At 47.4% G+C, this 19,171-nt stretch overlaps 1 protein-coding gene across 1 annotated transcript in view; it reads right to left on the minus strand.

Moving 5' to 3' along the window:
- Positions 1-19,171, minus strand: part of MAP2K2 (mitogen-activated protein kinase kinase 2) — a 40,051-nt gene that overhangs the window by 18,692 nt on the left and 2,188 nt on the right. Inside the window, exons 2-6 of the mRNA XM_053372650.1 lie at positions 11,101-11,311; positions 8,991-9,137; positions 5,267-5,344; positions 3,253-3,304; positions 1,328-1,452 (exon numbers count right to left, since the gene is read on the minus strand). Coding sequence (XP_053228625.1) covers positions 1,328-1,452; positions 3,253-3,304; positions 5,267-5,344; positions 8,991-9,137; positions 11,101-11,311 — 613 coding nt within the window. The remainder of the gene's footprint in view (positions 1-1,327; positions 1,453-3,252; positions 3,305-5,266; positions 5,345-8,990; positions 9,138-11,100; positions 11,312-19,171) is intronic.

Genomic DNA, 19,171 nt, shown 5'->3' on the forward strand with positions numbered 1-19,171 from the left:
ACAGTATGCCCGCATCCTAAGCGTATTTCAACTTGCGTGATTCTAACGACACGTGGGGAAGGTGAGGGTGCACCTGCGGGATCCTGTGGGAAGTTGGATTATCCTGTGCGATCTCGCGAGAGCACCCCCAGCAGTAGCAGAGATGGCATGCCTAGCGCAGGAAGCAAAGCCAGGAGCTTAATACCTGTTTTTGTAATGCCAAGCAGCTCTGGGGCTGCCAAAGATTCTCTTTCTCTCCTCCCCATCACCATCTGCTTTATAGAAGATGAACTGGCTAGCCACGGGGTGGCTCCAATTATGGTAACACAATTTTACACAATTTTCGTGCATATATATTACCCTCGAAACCGAACCCCTGTGGGTCAACTGTCCGTCCAATCCACACTTTGCTGTTGTTTCACCACCTCTCATCGTATTCATTCCAAATGAACTTACCTGCCATTTATTAGACAGCCTTGAGCTGACAAACTTCGATCATCTCCACCTACAGCAAACTATAAACACCACGTGGCTTCCACAGATCTTTCTCAATTCTCAAAAAGTCCTTATGAAAATAAAATCCACAGCCAGGGAATCCACAGCCCATTTGGATCAGAGAGAAAAGCTTAAAAACATAAATACTAGAGTTTGGGTTTTTGGGGAGGGGGGCATTTTTAATTTTTTTTAAAAAACCCATTAGTTGAACTTTACAGTCATCAAACTTTCTTGGCCCATACCAAGGACTTGAGTATATACCGTATTTTTTGCTCTATAAGACTCACTTTTCCCCTCCTAAAAAGTAAGGGGAAATGTGTGCGCGTCTTATGGAGCGAATGCAGGCTGCACAGCTATCCCAGAAGCCAGAACAGGAAGAACTGCTTTCACTGCTCAGCGATCCCTCTTGCTGTTCTGGCTTCTGAGATTCAGAATATTTTTTTTCTTGTTTTCCTCCTCCAAAAACTAGGTGCGTCTTGTGGTCTGGTGCGTCTTATAGAACAAAAAATACGGTAATTTAATAAAGTGATATCCGAGAATGAAAATGTACCCAGTATCTGTAGCATGGTATTAACAGTCGTAAGCATGGTATTAACAGCTGTAAGACAACACATCAGGGATGGGGCAGCAGTGGCCATCCAGATGTTTTCAGACTGCGACTCCTATTATCCCTATCCACTGGGCTGGGCTGGACTAGGGCTGATGGGAGTCTAATGCCACCCGGTTTTGGGCCGCCAGTTCTCCAAGCCCCCAACTGGGTGCTGCTCAAATGTATCACCTTAGGAGCCACCCACTTCTGATGCAAAACACACACAACCAAAGGTGGCACAACAAACACAGCAAAGGGACCTACCGACATATAGGAGCGAGTGCCCACGAAGGAATTCGCCATGGAGTCGATGAGCTGGCCGCTGACTCCAAAATCACAGAGCTTAATCTCTCCCCGTGAATTCACCAGGATGTTAGAAGGCTTCACATCTGAAAATTGATTTTTGAGAGAAAAGACTGAAAGGAGGGGAAATGTCAGAGTGTGTGCAATTCAAGCAATGGGGGGCAGCCCTTAGTGAAGGTTCTACATACCCTCAGAGCATTCAGCTTTCTGTTTTTGTTTTTAATGAAAACGAATGAATGAATGCAATTTCCTAGCCCACCATGGCTATTCAACAATTTTCTCCAACATGGTGTTCTCCATGTTGTCAGACTACTTCTCCCATCATCTCTGTCTACAGTGGTGCCTCGCAAGATGAAATTAATTCGTTCCGCAAGTTTTTTCTTCTTGCGAGTTTTTCGTCTTGCGAAGCACGGTTTCCCATAGGAATGCATTGAAAATCAATCAATGCGTTCCTATGGAAACCGCCTTCAGACCAGGTCCGGGGACAGTCTGTCCCCCGACCTCTTCTGAAGGCTGGGGGGGGGGGGACAAGGGCTTTTCTTCCCACCGCCAGCCTTCAGAAGGCTTCGCTGCCGCCCGCCAGCATTTTAAGATCGCCCCGGGACAGTGGAGAAGTCTCCGCTGTCCCGGGAAGGCAGGCGGGGGGGAGCAAAGACTTTTGCCCCCCGCCGGCCTTCAGAAGAGTTCCAGGACCTCTTCTGAAGGCCGGCGGTGGGCCAAAGTCTTTGCTCCCCCCCCGCCTGCCTTCAAAAGCCGTCGGGATAGCGGAGAAACGCGCTGCGCTTCTCCGCTATACCGGAAAGGCAGGCGGGGGGGAGGAAAGACTTTTGCCCCCCGCCAGCCTTCAGAAGAGGTCCAGGACCTCTTCTGAAGGCCGGCGGTGGGCGAAAGTCTTTGCTCCCGATGGCCAGCATTTTAAAAGCAGTCCGGGATAGCGGGAAAGCGCAGCGCGCTTCCCTGCTATCCCGGACCGCTTTTAAAATGCTGGCGGTGGGGAGCAAAGCCTTTCGGCCCCCGCCGGCCTTCCTGGACCTCTTCTGAAGGCCGGAGGGGGGCGAAAGGCTTTGCTCCCCACCGCCAGCATTTAAAAGAGGTCCCCGGAGATTTCCCTATGGGCTTTCTTCTTGCGAAGCAAGCCCATAGGGAAATTCGTCTTGCGGAACGACTCAAAAACGGAAAACTCTTTCGTCTTGCGAGTTTTTCATTTTGCGAGGCGTTCGTCTTGCCAGGCACCACTGTATTGGCAAAGTTAACTGGGGTTGATGGAAGTTGGAGTCTGATAACACCTGGAGGACAGCAGCACACCTAGGAAGGCTGCGTCTGATTGAATTTTGGAAGCACTGAAGTCCTGCAAAGCAACCAGGGCCTTTTCAAAGATAAACACCCAGCAACTCAGCATGGAAAGTGGCAGGGGTGGGAGAGAGGCCTTTGAGAGATGCTGCCAATCAGTATGGCCTCCTGGCAACTGGACCTCAATCCAGCACTCATGGTAGTACAGGCGGTGTTCGAATCACACATACGGCTGGAGCAAAACGGCTTAGCATCCAAACTTGCTCCCAGGACTCAGTTGAGGCCCCATTATTCCTGATGTCCAAATGAATGTGGAATTCAGATACCCTCCTGTCTGTTAATCGCAGAGAGCAAGTGGGATGTAACCAAGGAATCCTTGGCATGTTCTGGCATGACGGTGCTTGCTTGGTTGTTTCCAAGTCCGACTCAAGCCAAAATAGAGCTCCAGAAACAGAGCGGTTTGCAAAGTCAACGTCTTGAAACACAGTAAGCGTTGAAACCAAGTCTACGTATGTCCACTGCGCTTGAGGAATCTGGGTTCCCTCGGCACAAAAGACCCTCGCAGAGCTTTCCCTGCGTTCCAGCTGCTAACTCACCCCTGTGCATGATCTGGTGCTTCTCTCGTAAGTAAGCCAATCCTCGCAGAACCTGGTGATGGGGCGGGGGAAAGGAGAAGAGAGGAGAAGGGAAAGGTCAGGGCGCCATGAGGATTTGGAAAGCTGAAGGCTTTGCAGGGTGGAAATCAGGCTCTTCTGGATCAAGGAAGACAAAGGCTGCCAAGTGTTGGCCAATGCAACAGATTGCAAAAGAGGAAGGGAGGCTGCAACACCTTTTCTTCCACCATGGACTGACTGGTTCCCTCTCACCATACTGGCTGGTCCAGAACTAACCAGATCCAATTATGTTCAGGTCCCCACGCCAAAATTTCGAGTGGGGCTTGAGGGAGCAGACGTATTTGATGTTTCTGCTCCTTCCCCATTCCTCCCCTCTCATTTCATTCTGTTTGGGCCAGAACCTTTCATGGGAATTTATGTTTCTCTGAGCCCCCACTATAGATCTATGCTTGGGTCTTGCCACCTCAACAATTGTCCTGCTTTTTCATCCATCATTGCCCATTTTTTGTTCTCCTTTGACTATAACCTGCATTTGGTCACCTAATCCAAATGGTCAAAGGCCTGGAAACGATGCCTTATGAGGAACGGCTAAGGGAGCTGGGCATGTTTAGCCTGGAGAAGAGGCTAAGGCAGCTGGGCATGTTTAGCCTGGAGAAGAGGAGGTTAAGGGGTGATATGATAGCCATGTTCAAATATATAAAAGGATGTCACATAGAGGAGGGAGAAAGGTTGTTTTCTGCTGCTCCAGAGAAGCGGACACGGAGCAATGGATCCAAACTACAAGAAAGAAGATTCCACCTAAACATTAGGAAGAACTTCCTGACAGTAAGAGCTGTTTGACAGTGGAATTTGCTGCCAAGGAGTGTGGTGGAGTCTCCTTCTTTGGAGGTCTTTAAGCAGAGGCTTGACAACCATATGTCAGGAGTGCTCTGATGGTGTTTCCTGCTTGGCAGGGGGTTGGACTCGATGGCCCTTGTGGTCTCTTCCAACTCTATGATTCTATGATTCTATGATTGACTGACACTCACCATTGAAATTAATGGAGCCAAATTAGTCATGTCCATCAAATAGGCCTAATCTTGAGCAGGACTGACATTTGATAAAGGCAATTACCCCCCCCCCAAATTTGGGGAAGTTCTCTTCCATGTTAAAGGAGGGAGCCCTCAAAACCATCACAAGAGTTTCACTTTTATTGCCTGATCAGTTTCAACAGTTTAAGGTAAGGAAGAGCAGCCGACAAACTCGATGAACCTTTGTTCCTGAAAAGTGGTTATTAATTATTGTTAAAATAATTCATGCAACGCCTTTCATTTAGAGAAGAAGTACGAAGGCAACTGGTTATTTTTTAGACACCCTGTAAGCAAGGGGGAAAAAGAATTGTTATCCTTCTCTACTTCATCAGAACTGAGCTGCTAATACAAGTGTACTTTGGTTTTTGAACAGCTTAGTTCTCAAACATTTTGGCTCCCGAACGCCGCAAACCTGGAAGTGACTGTTCCGGTTTGCGAACTATTTTGGGAAGCTGAACGTCCGACGTGGCTTCCGATTAGCTGCAGGTGCTTCCAGTTACAGACTGGCAGTGATCTACCCCCTTTTTAGGGTTCAGGTCAAAGTTGAGCTTTCTTTAGGGAGGAGGAAAGCCCCGTTTTTGGGGGGTTCAGGGCAAAAATGTTGAGCTTAGGGGAGCCTGTTGGACGTGCCTGCCGTAGAGGGTAAAGTGTTAGTCCCCAAGAAAGTGCCCTAAAAAGGCTGCATAAAAACACTGAATTTCCAAAGGGGAGAAGGCAGAAAGAACATCTAATGGAAGGAGAAACAAAAAACGGAGAAGATGCTGAGGGGGGCATTCACATGAATCATGGAGGGTTCCTGCTAGAGATTTCTGTGGCCAGTCTACCGGGAAACAAATCCATTTCCAAGCGTTCTATTGAACCAAGCTGAGCCTATTTTCTTTAAACAAACTTTTTTTTTTTAAAGAGGAAGGCAACAGCATACTCACCGCTATGCTGACTTTCCCCAAGATATCCTCAGGAATTCTCTTGGCTTCTTTCAAAACCTGATCTAGGGAACCTCCATCCTAAACTCAGAGGAAAAGAGACCAGCTGACATAAAGTAAGACATTGGCCATAACCACAGTTCACACCCCGCGCAAGCCAGGGATTCCTGTATGGAGGCAGAGTGCTAACCCATCTCTTCCCCAGACACAGGCATGGTGCAAAGGTACCTGGTGTACGTACTCCCCAGCCGCAGCCAAATTTTACTGCTAATTGAAACTTTTCTTCTCAAGCATTTTTATACCTCGAATCAGTAATATCATTTTTTAGTTCTTCAGGAAGGGGGACCTTTTAACACTTTTTTTCGCGCAGTGAGAAGGGAAAGGGCATTTTCAATTGTGACTCCCCACTTGCCATCTTTGCAACAACAGGTAAAGGCTGACCATGCTTCCCAGGCGTCTGATGGACTGACCCCAGTTAGTTCTGCAATTAGCAGGCCCCTAAAACTTCCTGTGGTTGTTAAGGGGGGTTGATTTTGCATCTTTGTGTGTGTGTGTGTATTCCATGAATTGTTGGTGTTCTGTATCAATCTGTTTAAAGGTAAAGGGACCCCTGACCATTAGGTCCAGTCATGGCCGACTCTGGGGTTGTGGCGCTCATCTCGCTTTACTGGCCGAGGGAGCCGGAGTACAGCTTCCGAGTCATGTGGCCAGCATGACTAAGCCACTTCTGGCGAACCAGAGCAGCACATGGAAACGCTGTTTACATTCCCGCCAGAGCGGTACCTATTGATCTACTTGCACTTTGACGTGCTTTCGAAGTGCTAGGTTGGCAGGAGCAGGGACCGAGCAACGGGAGCTCACCCCGTGGCAGGGATTCGAACTGCCGACCTTCTGATCGCCAAGCCCTAGGCTCTGTGGTTTAACCCACAGCGCCACTCATGTCCCTATCAATCTGTTTACTATTTAGCTAATGTTTTGCATAACTTATTAATGGTATAATGTATTTATGTTTTTATATGTGTTGTGGTTTGCTTGGAGACCTTTGGGTAACAAGCAACTGATAAGTCTAAATCAGGCATAGGCAAACTCGGCCCTCCAGATGTTTTAGGACTACAACTCCCATCATTCCTACAGGACCAGTGGTCAGGGATGATGGGAATTGTAGTCTCAAAACATCTGGAGGGCCGAGTTTGCCTATGCCTGGTCTAAATGCTGTTGCTGCTATTACTACTAATACCATTACTACTAATAACAGTTGCCCGTTGTGGCTCAGGCAGCGTATTATTTCTGTGTCACTTAAATTTGGCAAAATGCAGAATTCACAGCATACCAGTGACCACCGAACAAGTCACCAAATGGCAGCAGCTCCCGTAAACTATGTAAAAGGAACCAAAGCAATAGGGAGAGGACCCCCCTCTCGCTGCCAGATCCTGCAGTAGATCTGCACTTGCCTTACGGTTGACACAACTGGCCAACATCTCTCAATGTCTACTGCAAGAACTGCCATATTTGCAGAGATCTGCAAGCAAGGCTCTGACCTCACCTTCAGGATAGGCAAGTGGCTGGCAGGAACAAGGGTGTTGCTTTTTTCTTATGTGGCATTTCCGAATACAGAATATCCATCCTAAGCATATTTGCCTGGCACCCAAGTTACCTCATTACAAGCCAAATGCTTCTCTCTCCCAGTACGTTTCCGAGCACAATTCAAAGTGTTGGTGCTGACCTTTAAAGCCCTAAACGGCCTCGGTCCTGTGTACCTGAAGGAGCGTCTCCACCCCCATCGTTCAGCCCGGACACTGAGATCCAGCGCCGAGGGCCTTCTGGCGGTTCCCTCATTGCGAGAAGTAAGGTTACAGGGAACCAGGCAGAGGGCCTTCTCGGTAGTGGCGCCTGCCCTGTGGAACTCCCTCCCAGCAGATGTCAAGGCAATAAACAACTATTTTACTTTTAAAAGACAACTGAAGGCAGCCCTCTTTAGGGAAGTTTTAAATGTCTAATGCTGTATTGTTTTTAATATTCAGTTGGAAGCCGCCCAGAGTGGCTGGGGAAACCCGGCCAGATGGGCGGGGTATAAATAATAAATTATTATTATTATTATATCTCTTTCTCTTAACAGAATGAAGGGACTAATTTTGACCTTTATTTCATAGCTGATCTTAGTTCTGCCTATCATTAAAAGAAAACCACTTGTGTATGCATATATGTGTATGAGTAAGCCATCTTGGCCATTATTTTGATTGAGAGGTGGGGCGCATATCTTAAGAAAATAAAATAAAGCACCGGCGTCCTTTGCCATCCACTAAATCAATGCCTAACAACACTGGAGACGTGTAAGCAAGCCAGGGCGATTCTCAAACATTCTATTTTATCCACCTTGCCCACGGCATACATTATTTTATACAAATCTCTGTTGTGTTACGATTCTTAAAATGAAACAAAGCTAAAAATGCACAATCTGAAAGAGAGAGAGAGAGAGAATGTAGCAGATGGCCCTGATCTTGCCTCACAAAAAAGTTGACAAGGTAAAGTTCGCTCTTGTCTGCAGAATGTATTGAGAGATCACAAATACAGTCCACAGAAGTGCATTCCAAACCTCTGAAACGGCAATTTGAGAAGACACCACTTCTTGCAGAAACTCTTCTGGTCTCTGAACAAGCTGGAACTTGAATTAGGGCCTCCCCAGCTGACCTTAAGCGTCAGGGAGGTTCATATGTGAATAGCCACTCCCACAAGGTTCCCAAGACCTTTGCAAGAAGGGGAGAGATATGGCTTGATCAAATGGCGAAAGAACCTGGGTACAGGTATAAGCAAGAGTCGAGACTGGAAAACACACTGGCCCCTATTTAGCCCCCCAAGGTCATTGCTGGTGTCTGTGAATCAGAGACATTGTCTTCATTCTGCGCAAGGCTTGCTTCTAGAAAAATAACATGGTGCTGGCAGCTAGGATTTTAATTCTCCCCGCCCCCCGCCAGCACTAGGAACATCCTCGGGGTTATATAATTAAGAGCAGAATTTTTTTAAAAGACATGGAGTGCCAGGCACACAACAAGCAGCCAGTGCAGAAACTCAGAGGAAAACACAAGAATTGCTACACATTCAATGCAAGAACGTTATGCTGCTTCTGCATGTCCTAGATCAGGGGTCTGCCACCTTTAAGACAAAAAGAGCCACTTGGACCCGTTTCCAAAGGAAAAAAAACTGGGAGCCGCAAAACTCGCCATTATAAAAATAACTTTTTTATTATTTCTTTGTTTGACCCCTCAGAATTACTCCTCCTCATAGAAATAAACATTAAATTAACAAGTTACCTTTTTGTGTGTGTGTGTGTTATTCACTCCCCTTCAAAACAGTGACCAGCGTACATGCCCCCTTTCAATGCAGTGACCAGTGTACATGCCCCTTACAATGTAGCGGGCGGGCGGGAAGGTGACGTCGGACGGTGCGTGACTAACGCATGCACCGCCCCCATGCGACGTCACAGCCAGTACAGCGCCCGCCACAGTGGGGAGTGTCAAGGCGCACAATGCGCCTCCTCCCCTCACTAGTATCCGCCCCAGAGCCGCGGCAAAGGTGTAAAAGAGCCACATGCGGCTCCGGAGCCGCGGGTTGCAGACCCCTGTCCTAGATGGAAGGATTAGCTACAGTCAGAGGTTGATGCTCTGACTGGTGCTGAACAGGGTATCTGTCTTGCTTAAGAAGGAGGGAGAGAGAAAAAACACTGACTTACCATATGCTCCATGCAGATGCTTATCTCCCCATCGCTGTAGAAGGCGCCATAGAAACCCACAATGTATGGAGAGTTACACTCGTGAAGCACCTGGAGCTCGCGGATTATCTGGTTTCGGATGGCAGGTTTGATCTCCAGGTGAATCAGCTGTGGAGAGAAGAGGGAGGGAGTGGGGAATGAAGGAACAAAGGGGATAAAAGGCTGCACCAAGAACTACAGTGGTACCTTGAGTTAAGAACTTAATTCGTTCCAGAGGTCCGTACTTAACCTGAAACTGTTCTTAACCTGAAGCACCACTTTAGCTAATGGGGCCTCCTGCTGCTGCCGCACCACCGGAGCACGATTTCTGTTCTCATCCTGAAGCAAAGTTCTTAACCTGAAGCACTATTTCTGGGTTAGCGGAGTATGTAACCTGAAGTACCACTATATTTCCATATTGCCACCTGTCAGGGAACTGACATCAGAGATCAACGGAGAGGGAAGACGCTCCGAGGATGCAGGGGAGGGAACCAGCAAGGAGAGAGAGAGAGCTTCGGCTGGGGAAGGAAACCAAGGTGACACCAGGAAGAAAGGGGAGGCTGAGAGAAAGGGAAGGCTCCGAGACTCTGCCAGTGAGACCAGTGGGGAGAGCGCAGGACCTCCGCTTGGCACGCCTACTCTGCGCAGAAGGCTTCCGCGCAGAGAAGCTAGGCGGAGACTGGCGGTCAAGGAGTTCTTATGTTGGAAGAAGTTCAGGAAACGCCCACTGACGGATTCTAGCAGTGACTAAGACAGTCGCGTTTGCAAGGCGCTGTCAAACCAGGGAAAATTTGAGCTATATAACCTTCTTGGAGGCAGTTTGGAGTTTTACGCCTGAGCAACACCATTTCCCATTATACCACCCAAAGGCACTTTAAAGAGAAACTCCAGCCCCTTTTTTCAGACAGCTGAACAACACCAATTGCAAACCGTGGGAAGAAGAGGGGGAAACTATTAAGTTGCTTCAGGAATGGTTCACCACGGGGGGAAAGCCAACAAACTGAAGGAGGACTGATGGGGGGAAAAGTGTATTGGCTGTATTGCACCAAACGTGTCATGGCAATTTTAAGAGACAGGTAAATAAAAAATTGTCCAGTGGCACCTTAAGAGACCAACTAAATTTGTTCTGGGTATGAGGTTTCGCGTGCATGTTGTACCCAGAACAAACTTAGTTGGTCTCTAAGGTGCTACTGGACAATTATTATTTTTTTATTTCAACTGTGTCAGACCAACCTGAATTTAGAGACAGGTGTGTGTGTAAAAGAAAACAGGGCAAGAAGTTAAAGTGTCAGACCAGGTCTGCATTCAAGTCCCCACTCAGCTATGAAGTGAGCCACTCACTCTTATCTCAGCCAAACATATTCCATGAGATTGCAGAGACGACAAACTCAAGGAAGGCGAACCATTGTATGCTACCCTGACAAGCTCATTTTTTGGGGGGGGAATGCAATATATATATACAGGAGGCGACCATTATAGGTGAATCCAATTGACACGCAAATGCTGGCACATGGGTCCTTTTGGACCCAGAAGTAGGCAGAACAGGGTCATAACGGGGCGGGGGAGGGGGCTTATATGTGCTCCACTGATGGGGAGGCCTGTACAACGAACAAACAAACTGATTAAAGACACAAGAAAGATACAAATTCAAATCTTTTTCAAGCTAGCCCAGAAGCTTTAAAACAGTGGTACCTTGGTTTACGAACTTAATCCGTTCCGGAAGTCCATTCTTAAACCAAAGTGTTCTTAAACCAAGACGTGCTTTCCCATAGCAGCTGGAGACTCAGTTTACAAATGGAACGCACTCGACGTGTTCTGCTTCCAAGGCAAAGTTCACAAACCAAAACACCTACTTCGGGGTCTGCAGCGTTCTTAATCCAACTTGTTTATAAACGAAGCTGCTCTTAAACCAAGGTGCATTAAATGAGGTGGCTAGTGACAGCTCAGGCTACATGCCTGCTAGATTTGGCTCGCCCCCACAGAATTCTCATCACAGATTTACTGGCTATGGCTCAACTGTTTCTTGCCACCTCTGCAGATGCCCCCAAACATTTGGTCGCACTGGATGAGACATCACCCTCCTCCTCCTCACCTTCCGTGCCATGATTAGCCCTGAGGGTTTGTGTTGTACTTTGGTGACCACTCCACCATTACCGGCTCCCAGCTCAGAAATCCTCTCGAAATCATCATCTTTCAGCTCTCCAACTTTGGCCTTCTGGGTGAGAAAAGCCTCCAGCCGTTTCTTCTGCTGCTCATCCAGTTCCAGTTCTTCCAGTTTCTTCTGGAGGTCAACAAGATGTGCTCTTCAAGGAAAGACGGGAGGAAACTGTTGAGGACCCCGGGATTCCCAGTCTGTCCCGCTGCTTCTACCAAAGCCTGAGAAGTGAGACTATTTGCTGGCCATAGATTAATCTTTTTAACTTAACTTCGACAGAGTTGGCAGGGACCCTGAGGATCATCTAGTCCAACCCCCTGCAATGCAGAAATGTGCAGCTGCCCCATACAGGGATCGAACCTGCAACCTTGCCGTTATCAGCACCACATGCTAACCAACTGAGCTATAATAATCCCCTGGGCCCTGCACATAAACTACCATGGCAAATCACTCTTACATTGTCACGACCCTCAAAACTGTGGTGCCAGAGTCTAGGGATTTTCACTATGTGAGATTGGCTTCTAAGTATTCAGTGCTGACTCCTAGGAAACTGAAGCACCATCAACTTATTTGGTAGTATTCCTGAAGGGGCTTATCTAGCAAGACAACATGTAAGGAAACACAGCCATCTCTCTCCAGCTAAGAGTGCTGAGTTGCAACCCACTCTCTGACAATGGCCATGAAGGTGTAAACGTTACACATTGTGGAAAGCTGCTTTGGAGAGAGCACCTTTTACCCCCCTTTTCTTGCCCAACTGCTGCCAGTTGAGCCTTACTCTCCAGTACACCCTCCTTGTGTGTTTTGTGCATTAAGGGTGCATTCTGACATTCCCATAGCAGCTCTTCTGCACAGGTCAAATTTATTCTTCCTAAGAAGCAGCCCTCAACTCCATTGTCTGGGCTTCCTGATCAGATCTCACTTTCTACACTAACTGCCTCCCCCAGAAAATCTGATTCTCTGAAGTCAGAATGCAAAGCCTACATTTGGATCCCTGGAAACAATTCTCACTCCAAGGCAACCCTCTTCAATGTTCCCAGCCCCTCTGCCAAAGCTAACCCTTCATCACATTCATGACAACTCTCTAGACAAGCATTTCCCACATAATCCTCTCTTAGGAACCTATAAAGCTACCTTGTACTGAGTCAGACTATTGGTCTATCTGGCTCAGTATTGTCCTGACTGGTAGCAGAAGCATAGGATTTCAGCCCGACCTGAAGCCTGAACCCAGGACCCTCTGCATGCAAGTCAGAGATGCTCTACCTCTGTGCTATGGCCCTTGCCTTCAACTCACTTTTTGACTTCCTCTACCCCATTCCCATTTCATCATGCGAAAGGCTGGACTGGATGAATCCCAAACTGGAATTAAGATTGCCGGAAGAAATATCAACAACCTCAGATATGCAGATGACACAACTTGGATGGCAAAAAGTGAGGAGGAATTAAAAAACCTTTTAATGAGGGTGAAAGAGGAGAGCGCAAAATATGGTCTGAAGCTCAACATCAAAAAAACGAAGATCATGGCCACTGGTCCCATCGCCTCCTGGCAAATAGAATCATAGAATAGAAGGGGAAGAAATGGAGGCAGTGAGAGATTTTACTTTCTTGGGCTCCATGATCACTGCAGATGGTGACAGCAGTCACAATATTAAGACACCTGCTTCTTGGTAGAAAAGCAATGACAAACCTAGACAGCATCTTAAAAAGCAGAGACATCACCTTGCCAACAAAGGTCTGTATAGTTAAAGCTATGGTTTTCCCAGTAGTGATGTATGGAAGTGAGAGCTGGACCAGAAAGAAGGCTGATCGCCGAAGAATGGATGCTTTTGAATTCTGGTGCTGGAGGAGACTCTTGAGAGTCCCATGGACTGCAAGAAGATCATATCCATTCTGAAGGAAATCAGCCCTGAGTGCTCACTGGAAGGACAGATCCTGAGGCTGAGGTTCCAATACTTTGGGCACTTCATGAGAAGAGGACTCCCTGGAAAAGACCCTGATGCTGGGAGAAGTTGAGGGCACAAGGAGAAGGGGACGACAGAGGACGAGATGGTGGGACAGTGTTCTTGAAGCTACCATCATGAGTTTGACCAAACTGCGGGAGGCAGTGGAAGACAGGAGTGCCTGGTGTGCTCTGGTCCAGGGGGTCACCAAGAGTCGGACATGACTAAACAACAATGAAGCCATTTCTCGGGACTGTGGCCGCTGTTGCCTGCTGACAGCTTCGAGGAGCTGCAGGTAACAGCCGAGTACAGAGTGAGGACCAAAGGTGGATAAAAGACCCCAGAAGGAGCACTACCCAGAAGTACTACCCCCTCTCCTAACACCCCATACGCCCCACAGTAGGAATTATATAGACCAGGCAGTCCAAAGTTTGTTTTGGGCGCCTAATCCGGCCCTTTGGTTATCAGTTATCAGGTTAGCTGTAAGTTATCAGGGTAGCTGTAAGTTATGAAAAGTAGGGCTTTTCCTTCATTTTCATTGTGATTTAATGCCTGCCATATCACAATAAAACAAAAAATGCAAAAGTTTAACCAGGTAAAAACATACTATGAATGAGATCTTTTTCACTGCCCAAGACCTTTTAAGATACGCACAAAAGACATTATTACCAACAGAAAGTCCAAAGGTCCAAAGCCAGAAGTTAACATCATCCATATCTACCAACATACTCTCGATGTACTGTAAGGATGTTTTTTGATAGATGTTCAATAAAGATGTACCAGATGATATAAAGGGAGCCCAGCAAGTCTTGACCCCTAAGCAGTTTAAATGGACGAGTAATGTTTACAATGCAATGTTCCGTAAGGTTTGACACCATTGGTCTACAGAGAAGTCATGAACTGTTTTCCAACGACAAGTTATAGCAGATGAAAAGCAAGGCCTTTTCTACTGCTGTGCCCTTCTACCTAAGGTCGCTCATTCCGCCAACTTACTCCAGTAAGCTTCTAAAAAAAAGGAAGAAAAAGAAACTGAAATCCTAATATAATAATAATAATAATAATAATAATAATAATAATAATAATTTATTATTTATACCCCGCCCATCTGGCTGGGCCTCCCCAGCCACTCTGGGCGGCTTCCATAAAAACCAAAAATACAGTAAAATATCACACGTTAAAAACTTCCCTGAACAGGGCTGCCTTAAGATGTCTTCTGAATGTCAGGTAGAACGTACCTGAATGGCAGGTAGAACGTACGAAGCTATCTTACACTGAGCTAGGCCACAGGTCCATCTAAATCAGGCATAGACAACCTCGGCCCTCTAGACGTTTTTGGGACTACAAGTCCCATCATCCCTAGCTAACAGGACCAGTGGTCAGGGATGATGGGAATTGTAGCCCCAAAACATCTGGAGGGCTGAGGTTGCCTATGCCTGATCTAGCTAATACAACCCCAGGGCTGGGAACCTGTGGCCCTCCAGATCTTGCTGGACTCCAACTTCCATCAACCTTAGTCAGCATGGCTAATGGTCAGGTATGATGGGAGCAGACCCTGTGACCACCATCTGAGGCCCTTCGTCACGTGACCCCTCCACAAAAGGGGGCTCCCCATTTGTGGAATGCTCTTCCTAGGGAAGATTACGTATCTTTAGGCACTAGGCAAAAAGAGTCCTTTACTCCCAGGCCTTTGATAAACTAAACCACCTATGGCCTTTTAACTGCCCTTTGCTCCTTGGATGAAGGGCGGTATAGAAATTTAAGAAATAATAAACAAATAAAATAAGGCTCTACAAGGTATTCTACATCAACTGGCAGCAGCTCTCCATGGTAATATTTCCTATTTCTACCTGGAAGGTTCAGGTGTAGTACTCAGGATACTCAACATACAAAGCATGCGCTCTACCACTGAACCATGTCCTCAGAGCAAACACCACTAAATACAGAGGGACCAGTGTCAGAAACTTGATATAGACTCTAATCACCAAATGGCACCTTAAACCTAGGTGGCGGTCACCATAATGGAATGTCTAGTCGCTTTTTTTCCTTTTAAAAAGGTAAAGGTACCCCCGCCCGGACGGGCCAGTCGTGTCCGACTCTAGGGTTGTGCGCCCATCTCACTTAAGAGGCCGGGGGCCAGCGCTGTCCGGAGACACTTCCGGGTCACGTGGCCAGCGTGACGAAGCTGCTCTGGTGAGCCAGTACCAGTGCAGCACACGGAAACGCTGTTTACCTTCCCGCTATAAAGCGGTACCTATTTATCTACTTGCACTTAGGGGTGCTTTCGAACTGCTAGGTGGGCAGAAGCTGGGACCGAAAAACGGGAGCTCACCCCACCGCGGGGATTCGAACCGCCGACCATGCGATCAGCAAGTCCTAGGCACTGAGGTTTTACCCACAGCGCCACCCGCGTCCCTTCCCCCCCTTTTACAATCAAGTTATTTGTTGTTGTTGTTAATTTCATTTCTATACCGCTTTATAGTTTACAGAACAAATCTTAAAGTGGTTGACGACACAGTAAAACATCAAATAAAACCACCCAAAATACAACAAGCCTCAAGGAAAATATTTCAGAGCCTTCTCTAAAGCACATGTTGCTTTCCCCAGCTGCCAACCTGGCATCCAGAGATCTCCATGTGGTCGCAATTGGACTCATGCCAGTCACAAAACACACCTGGCGCTTGGCTAGTTTCTAACACTGTGTGAGACACACCTCTAAGAAAGAATGTGTGAAATTACACTGTGAAGAAAGCCTTTCTGTTCCAAAAGGCAGAGCAGGGTGCAACTGTGTGTGCCTTATCTGGTTGCTCTCACCAATGCTATTCTTTTGGCTTCACTACTGCTGGCTGTTAAAACTGTAAAATAGATACAGCATTAATGCAAAATGTCCTGGTGGCCTTTTAAGAGAGTAGAAAGGCAGTAAATCCATCTTAAAATTAAAATAAAACTCCCTTTCCCCCTCTGCCAAAGGAAGAATGGAGAAATGAGAAAGTAGACAGTACATTTCAAGCCAGCCTCCCAGTGGATCCTAGTCATTTGCTCTTAGGTTATCTGTTCCTGTACATTTTTCATGTCCTCTTGCAACTTACATAAAAGACTTGCTGGTTTAATCGTTACATTACCTTAATTCTCAGCACTCCCCACTGTGTTACCTTCTAACCCCATCCCTGCAAGGTACCCATCTATCCAGATCTTTTAACACCACTCCCTCTTCAATCTGAGCCACCCTTCCCAGAGGGCTATACTGGGCCTCTCACACATCTCTCTACACCTCTACAAATGAACTCCATGACACCCTTTTAACCACAACCTTTCCTAAGAAACTACCTTACAACTAGGTCATACCATTGCTCAGTTTTTGCCTGCAGCCACTGACAGAGGCTCTCCAGAATTTCAGACAGGGGACATTCCCAGCCACACTTGGGGATGCTGGGGACTGAACTGTCCTACTTGGCGATGCAACTCCTGCCCTCTCTTAGCCAACACAACCACTCCATTCTCTTCCCCACACTTTCTTCCTTGTGTGAATTTGCTCCTTCAAACGTTTAATCAGAGAACTGTAGCGTTGGACAGGACCCCCAAGGGCCTTCCAGTCTAATGCAATGAAAGGAATCCTGTCCCTGGGTGGGCACAAACCACCAACCTTCTGGTTTAACAGCCAGATGCCCTGACCCATTGTGACCTGGGAGACCTGGATCAGAGTGGATGCTTGCCTGGAATGATAAACTCTCATAAAGAAAACCTCTTCCAGCTCCCCTCTTTCCATTCACTGCCTTCCCTTCTGCCTCAGTTCTGTTAACATGCAACCCACCCCCCAAACTATTCAGAAACACATGCCATTTCAACACCAGTGGCACTAAGAATAGGTGCCCTTTAAATGCCAATCATCATTCAACCCAAACCCTGGCCTCTTCCATATATGGATTCCTCTTTAAGGCTGTGATCCTATACACACTTACTTGGGAATAAGTCCAACTGAATATAGCACAAACGTCTCTCTCCCAGATGCCCCTCCCCGGTTCATTGCCTCAGCTGCTTTTCCCCACCCTCATGTACAGTAACACTTTAAGACCCATCTCAACCTACAGTGGATGCTTGGCGGTTGCGAACGTGATCCGTGTGTGAGGCGGGTTCGCAACCCGCAGCGCCGTACGCAATTCGGCGCTTCTGTGCATGCGCAAAGCACGATTTAGAGCTTCTGCGCCAAAACCCGGAAGTAACCCGTTTCGGTACTTCCGGGTTAGGCGCGGTGCGCAACCCGAAAACACACAACCTGAAGTGTCTGTAACCCGAGGTATGACTGTATTATCAATGCTACTCACAAAACGTTTCCCTCCAACCCCCACATATAGATATTTCCCCCTCTGTCTCTTCTAGTTACACCTGCTCATTAATCGTCTCCTCTTACATTCCACAGCCATCCCAACACCATTAATAACAACAATCCCATCTCAAGCCCCTCCAATCGTTGATGTCCCTTTCCAGACCACCTGCCCACATGGACCCCCCTTCACATGTGTTAATGCCCCCACCTCCCAGCTACTCTTCTTGCTCCATTATTCAACATCTAGTAAAGGTAAAGGTACCCCTGCCCGTACGGGCCAGTCTTGACAGACTCTAGGGTTGTGCGCCCATCTCACTCTATAGGCCGGGGGGCCAGCGCTGTCCGCAGACACTTCCGAGTCACGTGGCCAGTGTGACAAAGCTGCATCTGGCGAGCCAGAGCCGCACACGGAAACGCCGTTTACCTTCCCGCCAGAGCGGTCCCTATTTATCTACTTGCACCCGGGGGTGCTTTCGAACTGCTAGGTTGGCAGGAGCTGGGACCGAGCAATGGGAGCTCACCCGGTCGTGGGGATTCGAACCGCCGACCTCCTGATCGGCAAGCCCAAGAGGCTCAGTGGTTTGACCACAGCGCCACCTGCATCCAAACTGTATAGGAAGGAAGTAGGAAATAGCTAATGGTTCCCACCCCAAAGGCTCCTTCAGGTCTGGGCGAATCATAAAAAGGTAAAGGGACCCCTGACCATTAGGTCCAGTCGTGACCGACTCTGGGGTTGTGGCGCTCATCTCGCTTTATTGGCCGAAGGAGCCGGCGTACAGCTTCCACCGGAGCAGTACCTATTTATCTACTTGCACTTTGAAGTGCTTTCGAACTGCTAGGTTGGCAGGCGCTGGGACCGAGCAACAGGAACGCACCCCGCCGTGGGGATTCGAACCGCGACCTTTCGAAAGGATATTCCACCTAAACATTAGGAAGAACTTCCTGACAGTAAGAGCTGTTCGACAGTGGAATTTGCTGCCAAGGAGTGTGGTGGAGTCTCCTTCTTTGGAGGTCTTTAAGCAGAGGCTTGACAACCATATGTCAGGAGTGCTCTGATGGTGTTTCCTGCTTGGCAGGGGGTTGGACTCGATGGCCCTTGTGGTCTCTTCCAACTCTATGATTCTATGATTCTAAGTAATCATAGCAATATAGTTTTCGGTAAATGCTGAAGCCTCACCTCTTCTGACCCAGCTTTTGGCACCTGAGGTACGTATTTATAAAGACATGCCTTCTTTCTGAGATTGCTATGTTGTTTTAAAACATTGTGCAACATTGTGCTTTTCATCTTAGTGCTGTCTTTTAGTTGCTGTAACCAGCCCCAGGACTTTAAAGGGAAGGGCGGATAATAATAATAATTATTCCCACAAGCGCCCACCCTTCCTCCCTCAGTCTAACACCCCCACACTCTTTATTCCCTTTTCTAGACCTCCTCTTCCCCACCTCTGCATCCCCACACCCTACTTTTATATGTATTTTATATGTATTTATATGTATTTCTTCCCACGATCGCAAGCCACTTAAAAAAAAACAACCACACACAACACCTTGTGTAACATTGTGTGTTTTCATGGAAGCGTTATGCTTTTCAGTTGCTGCAACCTGCCCTGACGGGGGAAGGGTGGGCAATAATAATAATAATAATAATAATAACAATAACAACAACAACAATAATAATAATAATAATAATAATAATAATAATAATATATTATTTATACCCCGCCCATCTGGCTGGGTTTCCCCAGCCACTCTG

This window comes from Podarcis raffonei, chromosome 18 (genome assembly GCF_027172205.1).
Source record: "Podarcis raffonei isolate rPodRaf1 chromosome 18, rPodRaf1.pri, whole genome shotgun sequence".
Taxonomy (NCBI): Eukaryota; Metazoa; Chordata; class Lepidosauria; order Squamata; family Lacertidae; genus Podarcis; species Podarcis raffonei.